The sequence below is a fragment of the Tyto alba genome, unplaced genomic scaffold (genome assembly GCF_018691265.1).
Source record: "Tyto alba isolate M040663 unplaced genomic scaffold, T.alba_DEE_v4.0 Super-Scaffold_21, whole genome shotgun sequence".
In the NCBI taxonomy this organism is placed as follows: domain Eukaryota; kingdom Metazoa; phylum Chordata; class Aves; order Strigiformes; family Tytonidae; genus Tyto; species Tyto alba.
Window position 1 is genome coordinate 17,191,992 of NW_024881295.1, and position 22,317 is coordinate 17,214,308.

At 44.0% G+C, this 22,317-nt stretch overlaps 2 protein-coding genes across 13 annotated transcripts in view; one reads left to right on the forward strand and one right to left on the reverse strand.

The window, feature by feature from the left end:
• The first annotated feature begins 213 nt into the window (after positions 1-213).
• RAD52 (RAD52 homolog, DNA repair protein) lies at positions 214-19,078 on the forward strand. Of its 3 annotated transcripts, none has more exons than XM_042795294.1 (12): positions 214-382; positions 7,493-7,581; positions 9,050-9,151; positions 10,764-10,857; positions 12,543-12,610; positions 12,879-12,997; positions 13,087-13,162; positions 14,201-14,397; positions 14,600-14,742; positions 15,390-15,470; positions 15,824-16,066; positions 16,338-19,078. In XM_042795294.1, the coding sequence occupies exons 2-12, from the start codon at positions 7,495-7,497 to the stop codon at positions 16,394-16,396; spliced, it is 1,269 nt and encodes a 422-aa protein (XP_042651228.1). In that variant the 5' UTR covers positions 214-382; positions 7,493-7,494; the 3' UTR covers positions 16,397-19,078. The 3 variants fall into 3 exon arrangements, with proteins under 3 accessions (XP_042651228.1, XP_042651229.1, XP_042651230.1); XM_042795295.1 differs by having other exon boundaries at positions 14,606-14,742; XM_042795296.1 differs by lacking the exons at positions 214-382; positions 7,493-7,581 and adding an exon at positions 7,597-7,681.
• A 1,706-nt stretch (positions 19,079-20,784) lies between these two features.
• Positions 20,785-22,317, reverse strand: part of WNK1 (WNK lysine deficient protein kinase 1) — a 105,521-nt gene continuing 103,988 nt past the window's right edge. For all 10 annotated transcript variants that reach the window (XM_042795288.1, XM_042795291.1, XM_042795283.1 and 7 more), the window contains 2 exons: positions 22,108-22,295; positions 20,785-21,824 (listed from right to left, as the gene is read on the reverse strand). In XM_042795288.1, coding sequence (XP_042651222.1) covers positions 21,510-21,824; positions 22,108-22,295 — 503 coding nt within the window. In that variant the 3' untranslated portion in view covers positions 20,785-21,509. The remainder of the gene's footprint in view (positions 21,825-22,107; positions 22,296-22,317) is intronic.

Consider the following 22,317-nt stretch of genomic DNA (forward strand, 5'->3'; position numbering starts at 1 on the left):
ACACGCGCAGGCCCCGCCCCCTGCCGCCGCCGCCGCCGCCGCGACGCCCCGCAGCCCCGCCCCTCTCTCCCCCCGACGGCCGCGCGGCGCCCCGCCCACGCAGCCGGCCTTCCCCTCGCCCTTCTCCCTCCTTCCCCCCGACCCCAACGGCGGGTGGGCGGGGCTGCCTCCGTGGCACCGCCCCCCCTTCCCCGCACGAGCGTGGGCGCGGCCTCCAGCAGACCCCGGCGCTGCGTCACCGCTACAGCGCGGCCGGCGGAAGGTTGGCCCCTCTCCCGCCCCGTAGTGGCTACGCCGGGCGCCTCCTCCCCCCCCCCCCCCGTTACCCCGGGCGGGAACTACGAACCGCCGCTGGCTAACGGAGACGGCCCCCTCAACCCAGGTACTAGGGCCGGGCAGGCGGGAAGCGCTTCTTCCCTTCCTCCCGTGGGCGGCGGGGCGCGGCAGCCGGGAGCGGGCCCACCCGCGGGGCGACGGGCGCGCGCGGGGCGTGGGTGGGGTGGTCCCTCAGGGGCCCACGCGCCGCGGGGGACCGTTGGCCGCCTCCTCTCCGGTAAGGCGGCGGCTCTGGAGCCCCGCCCGCGGGAGCGAGAGGGGGGGTTGGGGCAGCGGGGGGCGAGCCGGCGCCCCTCGGGTGAGAGGGGAAAAAAAAAATAAACAGAAAAACCCCTCTGAGTGAGCCTGTGATTGCTGCCGAAGTTAGAACGCTCAGCCCCGCTGCTGCCTTGGGCAAACGTCGGCTTCTCACCTAAACCTTCCTCAAAGGACACCCAACCTGCTGTGACTGAGCGCTGCCTTCATCCGGGCAGAGAGAGCGCATGGCCTGCTCAGGAATCTTTCTATTTCGTGGGGGGTTTTTTTATGTAAATAGCCAAAACCAACCTTGAGTTCCTTAGTCGTTATACCCAGCAGACACTAAAGTGAGAGGTTAAAGCAAATTGGATGGATCTGTAAGACTACACAAGGAATGACACAGTTAGTTATTGACATCAAAATTACCACTATTTAAATGAATATCCTGATGCAATAAATACAGTAATTCGGACCTCTCACAATTATAGCTGACGTACATTGAGGTTCCAATAACCTGAACTTCCTTCTCAACTGTAGAAGCACAGAATCCATTTTAAATTAACTCCTGAAGAATACTGTAGTGCAGGTAAGCGCAGGCTGTAGTATACAAGCTCCTCTCTCAAGCCTTAACTATCCCAGAAAAGGGATGCTTTACATTGCTGTTTAAGAAAGCAGAAGGATGAAAACAGATACAGGCTTGCCCATGCCCAAAGTGTTCTGTCAATTGCAAATGTAAATGATTTTCCATTTAAAAATGAAGAGTGTCAACCTGGAGCAAAAAGAAAAACAGCTTGAGAGCTTTAGATTTTTCATCGTAACTTAATTAGTGTGTCAGCCTAATATGGTCTTGCTGCTAGAAGTGTCACCGGTGCCTGTAATCATAATGTTTTTTATGATCTGCAGTTTGACAGGTCTCCCACAGTTCTTGCAGAGTTCAGATGTTTTAGATTCCACCTTGGATTAATTTCTTGTCTAGTAATTGCATTTGGCAAAATTATAGGCTTTCTACAGTTAACAATTGGACAGGCTACTTTTCCCTTTAAGTCCCAAACCATTACTCTTGAGTTAAAAAGCCTGCTCTTTTCCTTGCAGTGCCTAAAGTGGCTTATACATAAATGATGTGGTTATAAATCAGTCTGACAGGCTTTTAGAAAGAAGTACCCACATAAATAAGTTATGATAATTTACTGCCAGATCTGGTCTCCAGAACAAGCTCTTCTACTCCGTCTCTATAAATGTGAAACTAGTTGTTCAGGAGTGGATTGTTCACTTTTTGATTTTGTAACTGTAAGGTGGTGCCATTTCACACCTGGAAAAGAGTTTGTATGCCAAACAAGTTGTTTCTCTTTTCCTTCAGTTCTACCCCTCGGTGCAATAAAACAGAGCATGTCTTACTACAAACCTAGCTCATTGTTACAGGGTTTTTTTTTATATACCATCATTGAAAGATTATTTGTGAATGAGTACCAGTTAATCCCTTTAATGAAACATTTTCTATACACAATTATGGATTAATGCAAAGAAATTAAATTATGCTAGAAATTAAGTGGGATTTATATTCTTAGAAAGCATACGTATTTGAATTGTTTGGAATGATCTGTGTCATAAGGTGCTATTGATGCATTTTTATCTAATGAAACTTCGTGGACCCTTTGTAAGGCAAAAGTGACAATGCATGCTGAATTTTAAAACAGTGAGTAAAATTGTGTAGGAGAGAAATAATTTACACATAACACTGCTATCAAGGAACATGTTTGGAGAAGTAACCAGGAAAATTTGAAAAATATCAGGCTAAAATACAGCAATACCTGGTTTAAACTAACCCATTTGGACTGGAATTAAATTTGTAATTGCTGGACAATTGGGATCCTAAACCAACTTCCAATAGATATAGTGACAATCAATGAATTCATGACACATGTATAAAGGCTGTAGTGACAGAAAATTCAGCATAAGGAGTAAGGAGATTAATATCCTGTGTTCCAAAAATGCAGGAGTTGACCAGATAGGCTTCATTTCAGATGTTGGATGCATTCAAACATTCTAAAGAGAAACACTCCCCCACAGATGGACTATGTTATTCTGCTAAGCTTGTATAAAAATAAGGAAGAAAAAGTTTTACACTATGTTCATTAAAATTTTAATGAGTAAAAAGTGTAACCAGAATTAGTGTTTTCGGTTTTGTGCAGGTAAGGTATCATCATGCTAGACAAACCAAAAGTAAACATAGAGCTGTTTAATAACTCCAGGGGTTAAATTTTGCTTTTGGAGCCATATATATAGATTCCACTGAAATTAGTGGGACTGTTTGAAGGTATATCAAATCTGAAATGTGCTGTAACAGGAGAAATTGGTTTAGTGGTTTTTACATGCCTTGAAAGCAGATATATTTAAGCTGCTGCAGATAGCTCCAACTTTCAACTTTATACTTTTTTATTCTTTTACTGGGGTGGTTTTACTACAGAATGGGGCCTGAATCAGTACCAATAAGTTGCATCAGTATAGTATTGGCAAGCATCAGTGGCCACCTTTAGTCTACAATAGACATCCCCTCCCTATGCATTTCATCGTTTAACCTATAAAACACTGAGTTATCTTTTTCTTAGGTTGAAGTTAACAGAACATTACCTCACTTTTCTCAGGACATGGAGGCTGTTTGCCTAGAGATATTATCAGAAGTCAAAACTGAAGAGTTATATTATATGCAATTTTCCCACAGACATTTCGTAATCTGTTTTCCATTCTGTTTAAACTGTGGCATAGCACAGGCCTGTCTCGATTAGGAACATCTTCTACTTAAAAGATGTACACAGCTCAGTGTTGGATAAAGGAACCTTTGCATAACAGGTTTATCAACTTAGAGTTTGGAGTTAGCAGAGGAGAGAATACACCACAGAAATAAACAATTTTTGAAGTTTCTTTGTATTTTTTGAGTCAGAGCAATACGAACCTTAGGTTAAATAATTTAATGCCTGCTAAATCACTTGATATGTGCACAGCTGTTTGCTCTTGGTGGACTCAGTAGAATTGCATTTATTGAAAGAATGTTTAAGATTTTTGCTCAGCAAACTAAAGCATCACTGTGAAGGAAACTTACCATATGGAGAAGGATGAGGTTGAATAAAAAGCTCTCTAAAAGTGCACAGTATGTTAAAAGCATATTTTACAGATTGTGTGATGCTGCAGTTAATGTCTTGAAACAGCCATGTTCTAGCTGAGGGTTTCCCAAGTTGTGGTACTTGCACAATTCATGATATGCAAGCTATTTCAGTGTGACACAAAACCGCCTGCTTCTGATTTGCACGCCAAAAGAACTGGGAACTGATGCTCCTTGCACAGAGATTAAGGCAGAGTGCATGGTTCAAAAACCTAGTTTGTCAAGAAAGAGGGGAACTGGCAAGAGAATAGGTCATTTAGGACCAACACCTCCTTTTGGAGTAAGGGACAGTAGGGTAGACAGGTGTGTGAAGACGTGTACATTTAAAGAAATAGAAGTTATGTGCATACTATCATGGAAGTTGAAGGTGTTGCTGCCGTAACCTACAGCAGTAGTTGTACTCGAACAGATTAAATTCAGGATTATCTGTTCAAAAAGATTAGTTTATTTCCTACATGGGAATTTGTGTACACGCCCAGCTTTTCTCAGCAGTTGCTCAGTTTACTACCACCATACAAATATATAGCTACTTCTAGAGCGTTGTTGAAAATTAGTTTTTCATATCCAGTTTCCCAAAACAGCCATTTTTCTGACTGTGTACCTAATTTGTTCGAATTTTAATATTTTGTATTATTGACTTTTTTAAAAAAAAAACCTATCAAAATATGGTGGTAGTAGTAGTAAAAGCTGTTAAGATTCTTTGCTTGTTCTAGTCTGTCAAGCTAATGTTTTAGAGCACAGTGTAACACCTGTAATCTTGTGTGTGTCTTTTGTCTCAGTGGTAAGAAAAGTTTCTGACAATATTATGGTTCCACACAGCCTCCTTCTGGAGAAGCTGATGGGTTCTGGTCTGGGTGGTGGGTGGGCAACTGGCTGACAGACCACACCCAGAGGGTGGGGGGGAAATAACTCTTTTTCAAACCAGCAACCTGTCACAACTGGGGCCCAGTTGTGATTTTGCCCCCAAAAAGTTGGACTAGGTGATTCTTGAGGTCCATTCCAACCTGGCATTTTATGATTACCAGCTAAACTGAAAGTAATTCCCACTAAATAATAAATAATGGTCACAGGGGTAATAAATGATCATTCCTAAGTGTCTTTAAGCTGATGATAAATTGCTTTTATTATCCTGCATGCAGAGTGAGTATACTAGAACTTCAATTTTTAGTATTTAAAGATCATTTTAAAATACAGCTTTTGTTAAACACTGGTTTAGGAGTCAGGCAGTCTCCTAGCATTGTCCTGGCCCTGGAGGGTGTTTGAGGCTCTTTTGTACTCTAGTCAGAAGCTTATTATCTACTTCAGTATTAATGTTTCATGTGAGTTAAAACGTTGTGGGGAGAGGGGGAGGTGAGGAAACAATGTTCTACTGAGGAACGGAAGCGCCTTGCCTTCCCCTAGCTACTGGCTCTGGTATTGAGGTAGATTTATAGCTCCATTTACAGAATTAACTTTTTTCTCTTCTGAACTCCTACTCTAATAATTTTGAAATTGAAGTTCTGTCACTTTGAAATACTCTGACAATTGCTTTGAGACATAGGGCTTTTCTGTGCTGCACTTCGCTGAGCGAAAAAAAAAAAAAAAAAAAAAAGCACCACATTGCTCTAATAGAATGTTTGGTTTAAACGAGCCTTACAGCTGAAGCAAACTGTTCCTACAGGCAAAGCCTCAAACTAAACTGGCATCATCTGTCTCCTTCACACAAGCTGTAGAGCAATACATAATTTGAATACAAACCACTGACATGTTTTTAAACTGTTTATTGCAAAGAAGCATAGTGCTAGTATTCTCTAGCAGCATCTCATCTGTTGGATTAAAACCATATGATGTGAAGCTGTTCTCATCAGAATTTTGTACTTCCTCCTTCTCATTCAGAATCAACTCCCACAGCTTATTCAGAGCTTCACTAAAGGTGTATCTCTGTAGAGAATTTATACTGGTAATGATGTACACCATGTAAAAACTTGAAGGACTTAGTACTGGTTTCAATTAAAACAATTTTGCTTCAAAATGCCACCCACCTACTGTGCATAAAGATTTGTGGCAAACTGATAACAAGATTATGTAGGCAAATGCACACATTTCATGCATTTTTTTTCCCCAGGGGCTTTGTAATCATTAAGATCTGATTTAGGCTCCCAGGGAGGGGGGAAGTAGGTTTGTTCAAACTTTGATTCCCTCTGCCACTCACCACACATACTTTTTTTTTTTTTTTTTTTTTTTATAATCTTCTCATTCACAATGCAATGGTCTCTTTGCTTAACAGGGAAAATAGTTTGCTTAAATCCCGAGTGTTTCTCCTGTTAATACTCATTCCTATTTGTTCTCTTCCAAAACCAAATGTATTTACCACAAATTGCAGCTAACTTTTGATTGAAACACATTCAAATGTATGAACACCGTACAGTCATACAGCTTTTGGACCAAAGATGAATAATTATAGCCAAAATTAGGGAGAATTTTAGCTACAACTGGCATAATTACCAGTGCTCATACCTGCCAAGGAAACAACTAGTATCATTTTTTCTGAAAATTATGTGCCAAGCTCTCAGTAAACTTTGGCTTCCTTGTTTAGAGTCTAGAAAAAAAACTTGAAGAAGTGCTGAACCTGGAGTACATTAGCAAAGCATAATGCTAGCCAGGTTCTGACTGTCACATGCTATCTACTGAGGACTTTAGACTTTCTCAAGCTGTTTTGACATCTCCAGCTGTCTTGTATGTATATTGATTTGTCTTTCATTGGTATTGCACGCAGAAGTCTTAGTGATAGACTACCAGTTGGCCTCAGCATCTGTGCAGTGACAATAGAAGATTGTCTCGATGGGCTTATATAGAAGTGCTGCTGCAGCTCCCTTGCAGGCCTGTTGTGTAAGCTCTCAGCCAGACCACTTCTCCCGCAGCAGGGTGGGGTGCTAATGCAGTACCGGCTGGGAAAAGGGTGCCATCTACTGAATTATCAGTACAACTTCTTAAAATTCTTACAGGTCCTGTATGTTTTTCAACTCTGCATAACTTACGTGATATAACACAAGACAATGTGATTACAGTCAAAACCATAATCTAAAATAAAGGCTGACAAGTAAAATTTAGACAGTTGCCTCTGTTTTTTATCATAATCTAAGTATTAATGGATATTGAAAGTGATTTAAGGAAGACAGTGCCGAAGAATCTAAGAGAGGGAATTATTTTGGTTTTCGCTACTTAGAATGGTGCAATGCATTCATATTTACCTAGAAGGGGAAAAAAGAAAGAGATCTCATTTATTAGCACTGTAATATTTAGAATAAGGACTCGAGACATTATTAAATTTTTGTTCTCGTCTCGGATCTTATACAGGATCCAGATGCTGTTGAATTTTATTTTTTTTTTTTACTAGCAATAATTAATTTATTCTTTAAATAAAATAATCATTTCACTGTTGTCATATAATTTAACTTAGGCTCACCCTTACTGGTTTTATAGATAAAACCAAAACAGCACCTCTGCTTCTAGGATGAAACTAGCTATTTCTGCCTACATAGTGTAACATATTTAAGAAGAAAAGTTTTGACTGTTCTGAAACAACATCAGAAAGTAGATTTCCAACTGGGGCTGCAGCAGTTCCATGGAGTGAGAAGTATAATATTACTGTAATCCCCAACACATCTCTAACAGAATATTGTTATACTCACAGGGCAGTGGACTTAAACAGCTTTTTGGCGTGTCTTCATATGGACTGTTATTTCTGTTATCTTCAGTGTTTATATTTTCTCTTATCTTTAGGGATGCCTGAAAGTCAGGGGAAAGACAGCGAAAGCTACATCAGCAGCAATAGTCCCAACACTAGCAGTTCGGTTGCTTGCTTCGGACAGGTCAGTTCCTTTCACCTGAGAGGGAAGTAGAAGTTTTGTGCTTGTACTTCTGGAAATCTGCTCTGCATATTTACTCATTTGAAAGTTGGATACAGTAAAGGTAGAGTCATATCCATTACCCTAGCTACGCTATACCTAATTATATATTAAATTTTCCTCCACGATAGCCTTGGCATGAGTTATAATAAAATGCTCTGGATTCACCACAAAAGGGTTTTAATTTTGTTTTATAAACATGGGGCTCATTTTCTTCTCTCTTATTCCCAGACGGCCTGGCTCATGCTTGCACACATTCTAAGTACTGGTTCAGAAAAGTCAACTACTCTCAGCTATTAAAAAATAATTTTAAAAAATAATAATTTGGAAAAAAGAAAACCATATCTGGACTGAACAGACCTTTTGGTGGTGAATTCTCTTCTCCATGATTGGCATTTATACATAGTTCCTGGATATGGCATTGACATGCACTGTCCCATTTTCATTATACCTTTTGGTTACAAGCTTAAGTTCTAGTGTCAGAAAAAAGACATTAAGTTATTATTTCAAGTGTAAGTAGAATCAAATACAAATTAGAGAGTTTAGGCAGACGTTGGAACTTATGTGGCACACATTCTATCAAATTTTGTGTTCTTCTGAATGATAGGGCAGCCAATACACGCATACATAACACTTATGATTTGGTGGTGACACCTCTGTTCTGTCCCACATCAGAGCATAGCAACACAAGCTTTTTCAGTGCTTGAATCCTTAAACACACATTTAGGCTTCTCTAACCTTTACAGATCATACATTGTATTTCTACTGTGATAAGGAGCAAAAGTTAAAACACCAGGCTTCCAGTGATGCTGGTGTTGTTTAATGGTACCAGTGATGTCGGAGTTATCCAAAGGACCTTCCTTGCATGAGGGGAATTTGCTGAACACTTCTCAAGAAATTCCTAATTTGACTGCTTGCCTGAGCTGCTATCCTCCCTGCCCTGATGGCATATGGTGGTAGAGTAAGGTTAAACTTTGGTTTTGGTGGAGTTTTTAAATACGCTTTTCTCACTGATCACAGAGATACTATGTTTTATTTTTGAGAGGTAAAATATAATCTTGTGTGTTCTTGGCAACCTTGACTAGGATTATGACTGCATTAAGATTTCAATAGCATACTAATAGACCTGGCTCATCTCAGTTTTTCTAATGTAAGTGATGGTTATGAGAAATGAAAAATAATTGCTACAACTCAATAATTAATGCTTGCATATGTATACTTCAAAAGTAAGAAGGGGAAAAAAAATGCACAAATGTAATGCATACACACACCCTGAGGTCTTTTCTTGTCTGTTATATCCTGATTCTAAAAATGGATCATGCACCTCGTGAAAGGACTGTACGTGGAAAAATTGGATAAAGGAGTGATATTAGAAGAGAGGGAGTTAAAGTAGGGAGAGTGAGGAGGTTTGTTTTACCTTTTTTTTGTCAAGTATCAATACACAGCAAGTGAACATCAAGCTATCCAGCATGCTCTTCGTCAGAGACTGGGTCCAGAATACATCAGCAGTCGTCAAGCTGGAGGAGGACAAAAGGTATGAACAAACATGTATAGATGTTTCATCTCACAGTTTTTTCCAGGAAAACGGGTAAAAGGAGTTACAATAATCCTTTTTTTTTTTAAGTTAATTTCCCACTAGTAGTTTAATATGCAGATAAGAAAACAAAATCAGCTTAGCATAGCATAAATTCTGACTATTACTGAGCCAGAGATTCCTTTTACACTTTAAAAGAAGACATTTCAGTGCTTCATCCTTTACAAGGGAATAGTTATCTACTTTTGTGTCGTGGTTTCAGCTCAGAGGGTAACTGAGCACCACGCAGCCACTCACTCCCCCCTTTCCCAGAGTGCTGAGAAGGAGAAAATAAGCACAGCCTCAGGATTCAAGGTAAAGACAGGGAGGGATGAATCACCCATTACAGTCACGGGCAAAAGACAGACTTGATAGGGGAATTAAAAAAGAACATAAGTGTATTACAGACACTAACAACAACTATGCTTAACAGACAGAGTAGGACAGTGAGAAGCATTACCACATCTTGAAAACACCTTCCCCCATCCCTCCCTTCTTCCCAGGCTTAGCTTTGCTCCTGATATCTCTATTCCTCCCACCAGTGCAGAGGGCAGGGAATGGAAGTGCAGTCAGTGCTGCTGCTTCTTCCGTCTTGGGAGGGGGGAAAACGTCTGGAACTTCTTCCCCCTGCTCCACTGTGGTCCCCCTCTCACAGGGGACCGTCTTCCACAAACTCTCTCCAACTGGAGTCCCTCCCACGGGCCGCAGCCCCTCCCGAGCTGCTCCAGCGTGGGACACCCCCGCATGCTGCAATCCTCCCACTGCTGAACGACAAGAGCAGGGGCTGCTTCTTCTCAGAGGATCCCGGACTCCTTTGGGCACAGGCACCTTAATTGGCTCTGTGGGGCCACCCACAGGCCATAAATCAGCGTCTGCTCCACCGTAGGCCTACATGGGTAGCAGGAAGCAGGCCACCCTGCTGTCTCAGCACAGGATACAGGGGGGTCTCAGCTCCGACACACCTCCCCCCCTTTTCCTCCTCCATTCTTCCACTGACTTTGGTGTTTACATACACATTGCAACTCTTCCTCACAACTCCAGCTCCTCCTCCCAGGTCCCTTTTTAAATCAGTTAATCGCAGAGGCACAGCCGCTGTCGCTAATTGGCTCTGCCTTGGTGCAGAGGTGGGTCTCATTTGGAGCCAGGGGAGCTTCTAGAAGCTTCTCACAGGGGGCCACAGTTGTAGCCCCCTCCCCTGCTACCCAAAACCCCACCATTCACTCAAACCCAGGATATTGTGGAACATTGAGATGTTTTATTTTTTTCCCAGAACTGGAATATATGAAACATTATATAACATTGGCTGCATTTTACCCTCTTTAGGGCCCACTAGCTCTGCTTTCCATTGATTAAGTCATATGTGTTGTCATATTAACCCCTCATCACAGTTGCTGGAAGATGGTGAACCTAAAGCTGCATCATCATCCTTCTATTCACATTACCTGGACCTTGAATTTAACTGTGTTGCCTCAGTGTAAGATGTTGTGTGTAATCCCTCTTTAAAATAAAGCATATATAAATGTGTGTATGTAATTATATATATATTTATGTACATATGTTGGGTTTTTTTCAGGTCTGTTACCTTGAGGGTCACAAGGTAATCAGTCTGGCCAATGAGATGTTTGGATTCAACGGCTGGGCTCATTCGGTCACGCAGCAGAATGTTGGTATGTATCCCCTGAGGGTGAAGAAGTCTTTCTTGTTCCTCTGTGAGGCACTAAAGGAAAGTCTTTCAGATAAGGACCAGGGTGTCTATCCTAGAACTTGATCACTTCAGAGAACCCGGGGAGAGGCATGTGGACTTTTCAGGTGTCTTAGCAGTAGGTAAGAATGAGAGAAAATGAATAATAGTGGACCTTCTATTTTCTTTTTAGATCCTGCGCTGAAATATGTCATAGTCATTATGCTAAGTGTGTTTATGATTATTCTTGAGCTATTCTAATCAAGTTTTCTAATCTCTGTGGGAACACTCAGTCAAGAGTAATTACAATTAAACTATTTAACAGCCAGCAGCCTTGAGCTAACGTTCATACTCACCTGTAATGTTTATATTCTAACAAGTTCATGTTCTCAGTTAATATTCCCCTAATCTTTAGGGACCCATCTTTTTCTGCAGATTCCTCTTCTAGCCAATATTTGGTTCTGAGGTTTTTACAGTAGAAAACTTTGGGGAAATTGTTGTTTTAAAAAATGGTGGTCAGGTGATCTTAAAGTTTAAGCTTCTTCCATCTCAATAGCTCACTAGTTCCTACCAGAGGAGTAGTGTCTTTGTTTGCAGATCTGTACTTAGACTGAAGACTGGTTGTTGAAGTAGCTCAGCAAAGCTGCTTAAATGTACCTCTCTCCTTCCCCACTGCCTTCAGAAATTTTTTTCTTACCTCAGACTGCTAGACTCTAGACATAAAACAAGTTAGTTCATTGTTTTCCCTCTATTCTGTACCACTTATCTTTTTTTCCCCTTTTCAGTCAACAAAGGACCAACATTCTTCAAACTTACATCTTTTTAAAATAATGCCATAACAAGTCATTCCTTAGAAATTCAGGGACAGAGGATTCTGTTATGTTTGGGTTTAAATTCCTGGGTGGAAAAAGGGCTTGCACCTCCAGCAGATTGACAAAACAATTAGACAAATAGACCAGATGAGTACAAAACAACTTTTGGACCCCAGAGTACAGTCACTTGACCTTCAAAGTATTTAATTTCAGACATATGTCGTTTTTCTATCAGACTTGCAAGACTGTTAACTACAGTGCCCTATGTATTACAGAGCATTGCTTTTGATGTAAAATAAAGAAGATTAGAGATTCTGGATTGAGAGTTGCATTGCAACCTGTTAAGCTCATCAGGCAGTCTGTCCTGGATAAAACCTTGCGCAAAATTTTGCAAACTGGAGACTTCCAGTATATAATGGGAAAGAAAATACTTTTATGGACAACATTTTTTTTTTCCGTTGCTGTTTTTATAAATTGATACTTTAAATCTTTCCTTCCAGCTGAAAAAAAATGTTATGCTTTAAGCATTTAGGATATGTAGCTGAATGAGAAGTAACATTTGCAACTCATTCTTCTTTCATATGTTTAAGTAGCGGGGTGTGAGCGTTTGACAGGTCTAGCCACCAATAACCAGAAAGTATCACGTCACATGCCCAGAGCACATGTGCAAGTCAGCATTCTCAAACTGCAGTCAGTATTTTGTAAGTCATGCTCCACTTTATAGAAGATAATACAGTATCTTGGCCACATTCAGCAAGTATGGTACAGGTTTATGAATGTCCTCAAGGGACAAATTAAGATCTAAATGTGGATATGAAGTCTTTCATATTATTTAGGATGTTACTTTTCCCTCCCCCAGACTTTGTAGACCTCAACAACGGCAGGTTCTATGTGGGAGTCTGCGCATTTGTGAAAGTTCAACTTAAGGTAAGTGGATTTTTTTTTGTTTGCTCTGTCTACAGTTGAGTAATTGCCTAAAGCTGTGAGTGAAAGTTCATGCATAGGTCAGACTGTGGTTCTTGAGTACTGTACTCCACTTTCTCTATTTGGACAGCGGTGTCCAAAACATTGACCTTGCTATGGAACCACCAGCTAAGAGCAAGTAGTCAGGCTTAGGAAAGAACAAGCATCTAACAAGAAGAGCAGTATGTTCAGAAATTCCCTTATGCTTAGAATTTTTAAAATTTTACTACAGGATGGGTCATACCATGAAGACGTGGGGTATGGAGTCAGTGAAGGCCTAAAGTCTAAGGCCTTGTCGCTGGAAAAGGCAAGAAAGGAGGCAGTAACAGATGGACTGAAGAGGGCCCTCAAGTAAGTGGAGATCAGTGCTTGTACTCTTTCAGAAGTTAAGTGAGAATCAAGTGTTATTTTCAGTCCCAGTGAGCTCTCTTGTTTCTCAGGTGCTTTGGGAACGCTCTTGGGAACTGCATCCTGGACAAAGACTACCTACGAGCCGTGAACAAGCTTCCACATCAGGTGTGGTACCTGGGCTGCTGCAGCAGGGACTGCAGGATGTCCACTGCTCCTGGTCCTTCATATTAAAAAGATTATAGATAATGATATCGATGCATCTCCTCGCTGGATCTTTCCAGCTACAGAGTTCTTCCCTGACATTTTACCACAGCTGCTCTAAATTTTGACTGTTTGCAGTAGGCAAAATTACTGTGGTAAAGAAACAGTATCCTGCTCAAGATCTCATGTGACATTTATGGCCATGTTGTCTAAGACGAGAAATTGTCAGGTACATCTTCATCGGTCTTGACCATACTGTGACCCTGGTCTTTCAGAGCTCTCACAATTTATAAGTATGCTGTGATATAACACAGCAATCTTCATTGGATTAAAGTTGTCCTGGCTGTTACAGAGGTTGCAGCTCTGTAACCACTAAGCTCATGAGCTCCTGACAAGTACCAGCTGGGGGCAGTAGGCTTCTAGGCAGTAGCCTCCCTTGCCGAGTGAGGATAAAGTAAGCCTTTTCCTATGGAACTCCATGGATCAGCAGCTGTAAAGTTGCCTTCATCATACCAGGGTTTGTGAGACTCTCCTAGGCAGCCCAGAGCAGTAAGGCGGTTCTACTTACCCAGCTGAAGACTGTAGGAGCAGATCCAAAGCGACACCTTGCCAAGTAAAAATGCCACAGGTCTCTGCTTTGCCAGGGTCCTTGTCTATTTTTGCCACAGATCTGTAAAATCACAGAACCAAACCATGCTATCTTTCATAAAAAGAGAATGGCGTACCTTCCTCACTGGCCTCATGGTTGCAGAACTGAGTAAAGGCTCGCCACGCACTTTAACACAAGTGTGGAAGTGGAACTGGCAAACCCACCAGACTTGGCAACAGACTTGGGGGGGGGGGCTGAGAAGCTGCAGAATTCTGCATCGATGACCTGCATCTGTTCTCGTTTGCAGAGAGCATGGATTTTTCAACAGTACTGTATAGAAAAAAAGCTGTGCCTCTTTCATTAACTTGATGAAGGAAATTTCTGAACATGTTTTCTTTTTTTGCCTTCACCAGATACTCCCTGAGTTCGATTTGGTCAAAACTAAAAGACAAGACTATGAGCCTGAAATAGAGAAAGCAAGATACAGTAGCTGTTTGGAAAGGCAGAACGTAGGAGGGAGACAACATTGTGAGATGGCACCTAACTGTAAGCCTGGTCAGACAGAGGCTGCTGTAGTGACAGTAGATCAGAAACAGCCAAATAGTTCCAGGTGAGACTGCTATTGTAAGTTTATTTTATAAGCTATATTAGAAGTCTCTGTACCTTTGAAAACACACGGACAGCCCAGTTTGGCAGATGCTATTAAATGCTAGTTTAGTGGATTTTCCTTGCTGTTCTTTCCTTATGCGCTTTTTTCTTCATAAAATGTCATTGCTGAAATCCCATTTAACTTTGTGCTTACTTGGCGGGAGGGGCAGAAATCCAGGCTCCTTAGCTCTTGAGTGTGATGCCACTTACCAGCGGAAATTGCGACAAAAGCAGCTCCAGCAACAGTTCCGGGAACAGATGGAGAAAAAGCATCAGGTTCCAGTAGTTACTCCTAGCAGCAAACAGGGTAAGGCTTGGCATTAAAAATTAACAGTTTTAATGATAGCTACTGGCAGGCGTGTGTTACCCTCGACACAGGAGGCCTGACCAGTTTCATTTGCTTTTGTACCGTGCTCTCCACGTACCTGTGACGCCAAAGAAAGGAGGGTGGTCGCACTTCCTCCCCTCTGTGTTCTGAAAGCGGCAGGAATGTCGGCTCTAAAACGGCATCAGTAAAACTGCCACTTTCCAACCGCCCTAAAGCATCGTGCAGCACAGCAGCTCTTGGCAGTACCAACGTGCTGTGCCCAAGCTGAGGCTGCAGCACTTCACGGAGGCGGTTGCAAGCAAACAGACACTGCATTAGCCACTGGAACGTTGGTGTTTGCTCCTGGGGAGGTCTGGGCAGCTGTGTGGTAAGCGGGAGCTTAAGGCTGGGGTAAACAGGCTAAAGACCATTTTAAAGTAGTGCAGTTGCTCCTGTGAGCCATCACCTGGTGCAGAATCTTACCACTCCACATACTGCTACCAAAACGTAACCAGCTCTAGGGGAAAAAAGAGAGCACCTGGTGGCAGCTGCCGCTTAGCGTTTCGGACTCGCACCCTGTTAAGGAGGAGCAAAAGGGTTCGTCTGTATTTCTGATATTAATCTCTTCTTGTGTTGCCTCCGTCCAGCAACATCCGATCCTCCTGTAAAGCACAGCACTCCAGCAGCAGTACAACAAGAACTAGCAATAGAAGAGGAGTTCTTTGCAGGTCAGCCAAAAAGTGACAAGTATGAAATCATATAGGGTGTTAAATCATCAAACTCTTCAGAGTGCAGCGTGAAGGTAAAAATTCTACAGAGGTTGGAGTAATAGAAGTGTGAGTAGGAGTCTGATCTTAATACAAGCTTGCCTTGAGTGGCAGGTAAATGACATCATCACTGTGAGGGGTTTCACAGTTACGCTCTTCAGGGAAGGTGTTGTACCTGTTCGACATAAAAGATGCTTTATGGTTTAACTTTTATAGTGGCCACCACTTGTGGGAAGAGGGTGGCCTGGTCTTACTGTCATTTGTGTAGTACAGCACTGTCGTCCTTGGTTCGATCACCTTTTCATTTGTTCTAGATGATCCTGAACTTTGGGACATTTCCTTGGAGACCCTTGATCTTAAAGTAATGGGTCACAAAACAGCAGACCCATCAGCTGGACACCAGACACTTGAAACACCCCGCGGCCATCATCAAATGACCACTCGTAACAGGACACCTCACAGAAGGAATTACCACAAAGCTGCTGCGAGACTTCCACAACTGCAGCCGTCTGCTGCGGTCACGAGCGGCGGCAGCTGTGCCAACCAGCACACCCCAGGTACGTGCTACCAAAAAATGACCAAGTTCTGGCTTCACAGTGGCCCCTGGCTTTGAAAGCTGCACTGTTAGATGAGTAAATTGGAGTGGGAGAAACATGCATCTTGTCTTGGACTGGCTGCAGGCGCTGTGGTAGTGGGCTAGGAGAACTATCTGTTTTTTCCACCCAGCTGTCCTACCAAGGAAGAGCTAGAAAAGGACTTGAGGAGCACTTTTAAAGCAGAAAAAAGCTTTAAGAAACTTCAATTTCTCACTGTCTCCCTGTTTGGCAGAGCGCAGCCCCTACAGGAGAAGTCAAAGCTTGAAGAAAAGGAGACTAGAACCAACCTAAGGCACCATTACCTCCGTGCTAGATTACATCAGACTGCAGTTGGCTGTTCAAATGATGTGAGGAAGTTTAACGCATTAATGGACTTTCCTGTATATTATGGTGAAGCAGCAGACGAGTTTAATGCAGCCAGCAGGAACTTCATGTAATGTACTTTTAGGTTACTACATGGTTCAGATGCCTTTTCCTATAAACAAGCAATCGTTTCTGCTTCTGCAGCACTAGACTTGTGGCTGTAGGAGAAGCTGACGCTACGTGTGATTCACCTGACACGGTAACAGAATTAAGCTCTACCATGAGATGCAATTCATAGCTTCTTTCTCCCTCAGTGTTGCGTTTCAGCCCAGAGAAAAGAGGTTTTGGGGCAAAAGGGGGAGCGGGTGGGTTGTGGGCAGACAAGGGAGCCTACAGAGCCGTGGGATCCCAGGCGGTGAGGCTGAGGGCGCGAAGCGGGGGCTCCCCCTCAGCCTGTTCTCGCCGTGTCGGACTCCCAGGCAGCAGCGGCGGGGCAGGACACGCTGGGACTGCTGCCAGAGTCGCACAGAGCAGCTCCCTGTCTGCTTGGGCCCTTTGTGAAAGGAGTGGGAGCCACACTTTTGTTTTTAAACAAGCTTTCGACCCTTTTCAATATAAAAATAAACACGAAATTTGAAAAACAAAGCACACTTGTAGCTGTTCGTGCCTCTCTACCCTTCAAAGCCTTACAACTTAGTTCCTGCTTTAACAAGCTCAAAGTAGTTAACACATTGACTAGTTACAAATAGGAAACTAAAGAGACTACCAGCGTGTCTGTACAGCCTTGTGTTTGCTTTAACATAGGCAACAGAAAACTTAAAGTGGGTTTTAAACTCCAGAGCAAAGCAACAGCTGTTCCTTCCAATAAAAAGGACAAAAAAAAATAAAAATTTAAAGCAGTATTTCAAACTGGATGCAGTAGTATTTTTCAGATGTGCAGTGCTGGAGATGAGGGGGATGATAGCGCCGGGCTGGAAGTCAGAGCTGAACCAGGGAAACTTACACAAACTCTTTGATTAGCCCAAGCCTGAAATCAATGTCAGACTTGAAACAGGCCCTCGTGCCTGGGCTTTACTGTCACTGCGCTATCTGGTCAAGTCTCTTAAAGCTGTCTAAATGTAAATGCATCTGAAGTATTCAGCATTTATTCCTGCTCCTCCTACTTTATTTTCACTGCTTAATCGGTCCCCTTCAAAGATTCTCTACTATCCACTTACCTCTTCAGCAGGACAAAGAACAAGGATCTTCTGGAGTATGGAAAGATAAGACATATTATCGTTAACTGTAATAGATTACATCTGGAAAATAGTTTCCCATTTCACTAGTTTCCAAGTCGGTGCTGCGTTCAGAACAGCACAGGGAAGAAATACGTGCCGCATGTTTGAGTCATGCACTGGCTGTTGAAATCGGATACCTGTCAGGAGGGGAACGTGCAGGCATTCAGAACGGCTGGAGTCGAAGCAGCTCTGAACTTTTACAACAAGAAAAATCAAAAGCCTCATATAAACACGACTGCCTCAGCTTTCTTGATTCTGTGGAAACCGTGCAAACGTAGCCATGCCTCCTCGAAGAGAACCCATCACACTAGGCCTCTCGGGATTGGCCCCTTTGAAAAGAGCAGCGAAACTGCCACTTGGAGCTTTTTTTTCCTCTAAGGCCTTGTGCAGCATGACTCATAACAGAAGCTGTTCTTAAAATGGAAAGAAACGCAGCAGCAAGTGGTGTTTAGAAATACCAAATAATTCCTGCAAGTCTAGAGCAGAGAACGCCCCCGGAAAGTAGTTCCACGCTTCTACTTTACCAGGTCGGTTGCAAGTTTGGGGATGGAATTCCCGTTCACAGAGCTACACGGCAAAGGTTCTCCCCCCCCAGCCCCGCGGGCGCCCAGCCCCGCTCCCTTCCAGCCCGGGGGAGGAGGCCCAGGGGCCCGAGAGCAAAGGAGGCGCCGGGTCCCCCCGCGCCCGGGGCCAGACGGAAGCGCAGAACCGCTGCCGGGCAAGCTCCCGCCAGGGAGCACCCGCACGGCCGAGAGCGGAGCGTCCCTGCTCTCGGGGGACCCCCCGAGGGTCTCGGCCACAAAAGCAAGGGTGCTGCTTTGCTTACCCGTTATCCCCCACGGCTTCTCCCTCCCCTTCCCTTCGGCCCCTCCTCTTGTACAACAGATCCGTTCGATTGATTATTCTTCACAGCACCTTGTTTCAGAGTATTCGCTTAAAAACCCAGAGGCTTGTGACTGATCTCTGCTTTTGAGAAGTTAAGGGTCTCATTAAAATGGGTTTCTTGTATTTTCCCGTGATAAACCGATAAATTGGGTAACAGATCACTCCACGAAGAGGACAGAGAGGTCGAAACCTGCTGTTCAGCAAGAAAACCCACAGCTCAACAAAAGCAGGTTTGGTTTATTTGAATGACTTCATTAAATATTCTACAAAGGTAACAAATTGCAGCACAAAGCGCAGTCATACAAGAAGCGCAGTGCCTGGGTTTAGTGCAAAACATACAACTAACTACGGCCAGGGAAGCCCAAAGTTTCAATTAATTTTATTTTTTTTATTTTTATTTTTACAGTGTACATTGTTAAATAATGTAAAGAAAATGCTTGTAATTCAGAAACAGATTCTATGTGGAAAAAGATACTCAAAGTGTAATATTAAACAAAATAATTTAACAGTTCAGTAGCATTAGTTTATTCCTCTAGACTTCAGTTATTCATCCACAGGAGGAGGGGGGCGGGGAAAAACATAAATCAATGGTAAATATAACCAGCTCTCGCATAACATTAAGTGAAAAAACGACCTCAAACTTCTCAGATCAAAATTAAATAACCACGTGCTGCATCCAGCTGATGTGCTCCCCTGTCACAACTATTCCCCCGTGTCTCACCACCGCCTCAGCCCAGCCGCTGCTCCCTCCCTCCCGAGGAAGGGCAGGGGCCCTCGGCTCGCCGCAGGGAGCTCTGCCTCCCCCCCTTCCACCACACACACCGGGAGCCTCCCCTCTCATTCCTCTAGTCTGCACTTCAGTTACAAAGAATAAACCCCCCAAAATCCAGGGAACTCGGAGCCCAGCCCCCCAGCCGCTCAGGGGCTCGTCTCCAGCCTCCACCTGCCCTTGCTGCCAAAACTGCTGTAAGAAAAAAAAAAAAAAAAAAAAAAAAGTGACAGGAAAAGGAATAGACCTGGCACGTTTCTTTTTAAAAATAAAAGAGTCAGAACATCCGCAGACAGAAAAACTCCCTATTAAGGCTCCAGGGGGGAACAACGCTCCTAGAAAAAAAAATTCAGGCAAGTAACATCTGTGATGCACCAGCTTCCAGGCTACCGGCGAGCTACTCCCGAAGTAGCAGGAAGCAGTACTCTCACCCTTCACAGCTTTTTGCAGCACTACATAAATACTGGCTGGTATTATTTTTACTTTGAAGAGGAAACCAGTATTTTTTAAATACAAAGAGAGACCAAATATGGAGAATGACCAAAGCAGAAGGTACAGTACAGTTACTAAGAGGTGACAGATAGTTACAGTCCTGGTACCAGCTTGAAATCTGTCAGAGTGAACAAAACTGTAAATCCTCCAAGACAGACAGAGGAAACTCCTTGACGCCGGCTGTTTCAAGTACATCCATTGCCGGCAATGGACGTTGCACCAGGACAGTCTATTCCTGGCTTAACTGGATTTTATGCAAAAAAAAAAAAAAAAAAAAAGGTAAGAAAAGCAATCCCAGCAGACAAGCCCACGCCAACGAGCAATGGCACCTCTCCCTCAAGTCACATCCTGACCAAACACCCTCTCCACTTCGCGGGTGGAGTCAAACTGCATCTCGAGTCGGGCCTTTCCCAAAGATCCACGTTCTCCCCACCCACCCTCTGTTCCTGACCCAGACCTCCTGCCCCGTGGGCAGTGTCGCTTCGCCTCCGTTTAGCTTCGCCCGCCACCCTCCGTCCCACCCCCACCTGACCCCGTCACACCAGCACCTTCGGACCTGCCCGCCTGGACAAGTTTCCCCACCGCCCCGAACGCGGGTCCGACCCCCAGCCACCTCCCCCCCCGCGCGCGCCTGCTCCGAACAGCAACGGTACCGCTGAATCAACTCCCCTGTCCCAGCCACCGGGCACGACCCGTCCATCCTTCCCTGAACCTGCCCTCGGCCCACCTGGGGGGCTGCTGGGAAGACGCTGCGAACTGCAGAAGCAATCGAAGTCCAAGGCACTAAAATATCCAGCAAGCATACTGGGAGAACAGACAAGTATTCAAGTACATTAATTTATACAATTTTACATTCACATTTATTTATCTAATACAATGAAAATACAAAGGAAAAAGTTAAAGTGTCTCCAATAAGTATAAGGATATAGCTAGCTTTTTTTCCCGTTTTTTTCTTTTTAACTTTTTTAACCCTCTATATTCCACTCATTTTTAAACTACTGTTGTCCAACAACATTTATATATCACAGTGTTTCCACATCAAAACTGATGGTAAGTACATGTCCGCAGGGAACTTTTAAAAATTTTTAAACAATTTAAATTGCTCTAATGCTGCAGTCAAAGCTGTTAATATCTTACTTAAAGCAGTAATGACCTATCAAGCACGGGCTGCACTGCAAGTCCATTCGTGTGCCCCATCGTTTCGGAGCCAGATACAATTGACTGGGGAGAGGGAGAGGAGGGGGATTCGGACAGCTTTTCTCCTGGTCTTGGTTCTTTCTTCAGGGAGAGATGAGAAGCGCGCTAAAGCCTCATGCTAGCATTCAGCTCTCCCACCTCAAACACGTGTGGATTCAGCCTCAAACCAGGGAGAAATTTGACAGCGAGACCCCAATAACCGACCCCGTGACTTCTCTTCACAGCTCTTGGTCCATACAAGAGCAGAACCCCTCGGTCAAAAGCGCTGTCCCATCGTAAGGATGCTGATCATCCTCCTCCCCCTTGAAACTGGGTGGGGAAACTCCCTTTACAGAGAGCTGACAGCAATGGTTGGAAAAGAGAAATTCATTCCCAGTCTGGCAAGCTACCAGTTCATTGCAGCACTAGTAGTTGACACAGGGCCCCATCTCCCTCCCCACGTCCCGTCCCCAGGTCTAGCCAGCACGGTCTCCGAGCGTGGCTAAGTGGTCCGCAGGTTGGAGCCTGGAGGGTTGCTGATCGATTTTTGCAAATTGCTGATGTTGAAGCTTTGCAAAGACGCGGCACCTACGGGCTGGAACTGGCCGAGCGGCGGCTGTGCTGGACCACCCGTCCCACTCCACGGAGCGGCAAAAGACGCTGCTGGATAACCGTACTGCTGCGGAGGGCACATAGCCTTTGTGAAGGGACCTAAAGAGGTAGCTGATGCTGCAGAGATGGGCGTAGCACCCAGGGAAGATGTCATAGAGATACAGAGCTGACCCGGCGCCGAGAATTTTCTTGCCATTCCGGGGCCCTGAAAGAAAACCCAGCCCCCAAGGGAAGTTACACAGCTGCGTTCCAACAGCCCGGGCCCACCCCTTGCTCCACAAGCCCTTCCCAACGGGTGTTGACAAGAACACACCACTGCCCTCCTCTTCAGTTATCCCCTTCCCTTCCGTAGCAGGCGATATTAAAGCCCCAGCTAACAGGCTTCCAGAGCAGTTGTCCGAGCTACGTAGCAACTGTACTCCAGCCCTGATGTGAGAGCAACAGCACCGACAGTTTCTTGCTGTGAGAGCTGACGGATTCCATCTTACCTCATAGCTGCTATGCCCTTTGCCAACTTTCTTGCCGGAGAGGTTCATGGCATCTCGGGCCCAGTTATCTACCAGCTTGTGCAGGTCGTCTGTGAAAGTCCCTTTCCGGCTTGAGGCGATAGCAGTAGGCTGAGCCTGGGGTGCTTGGCTGTTCACTGTAGCCCCGACGGTGTTAGTGCTGCTGGTCCCTACAAATACAAAAAACGGGAA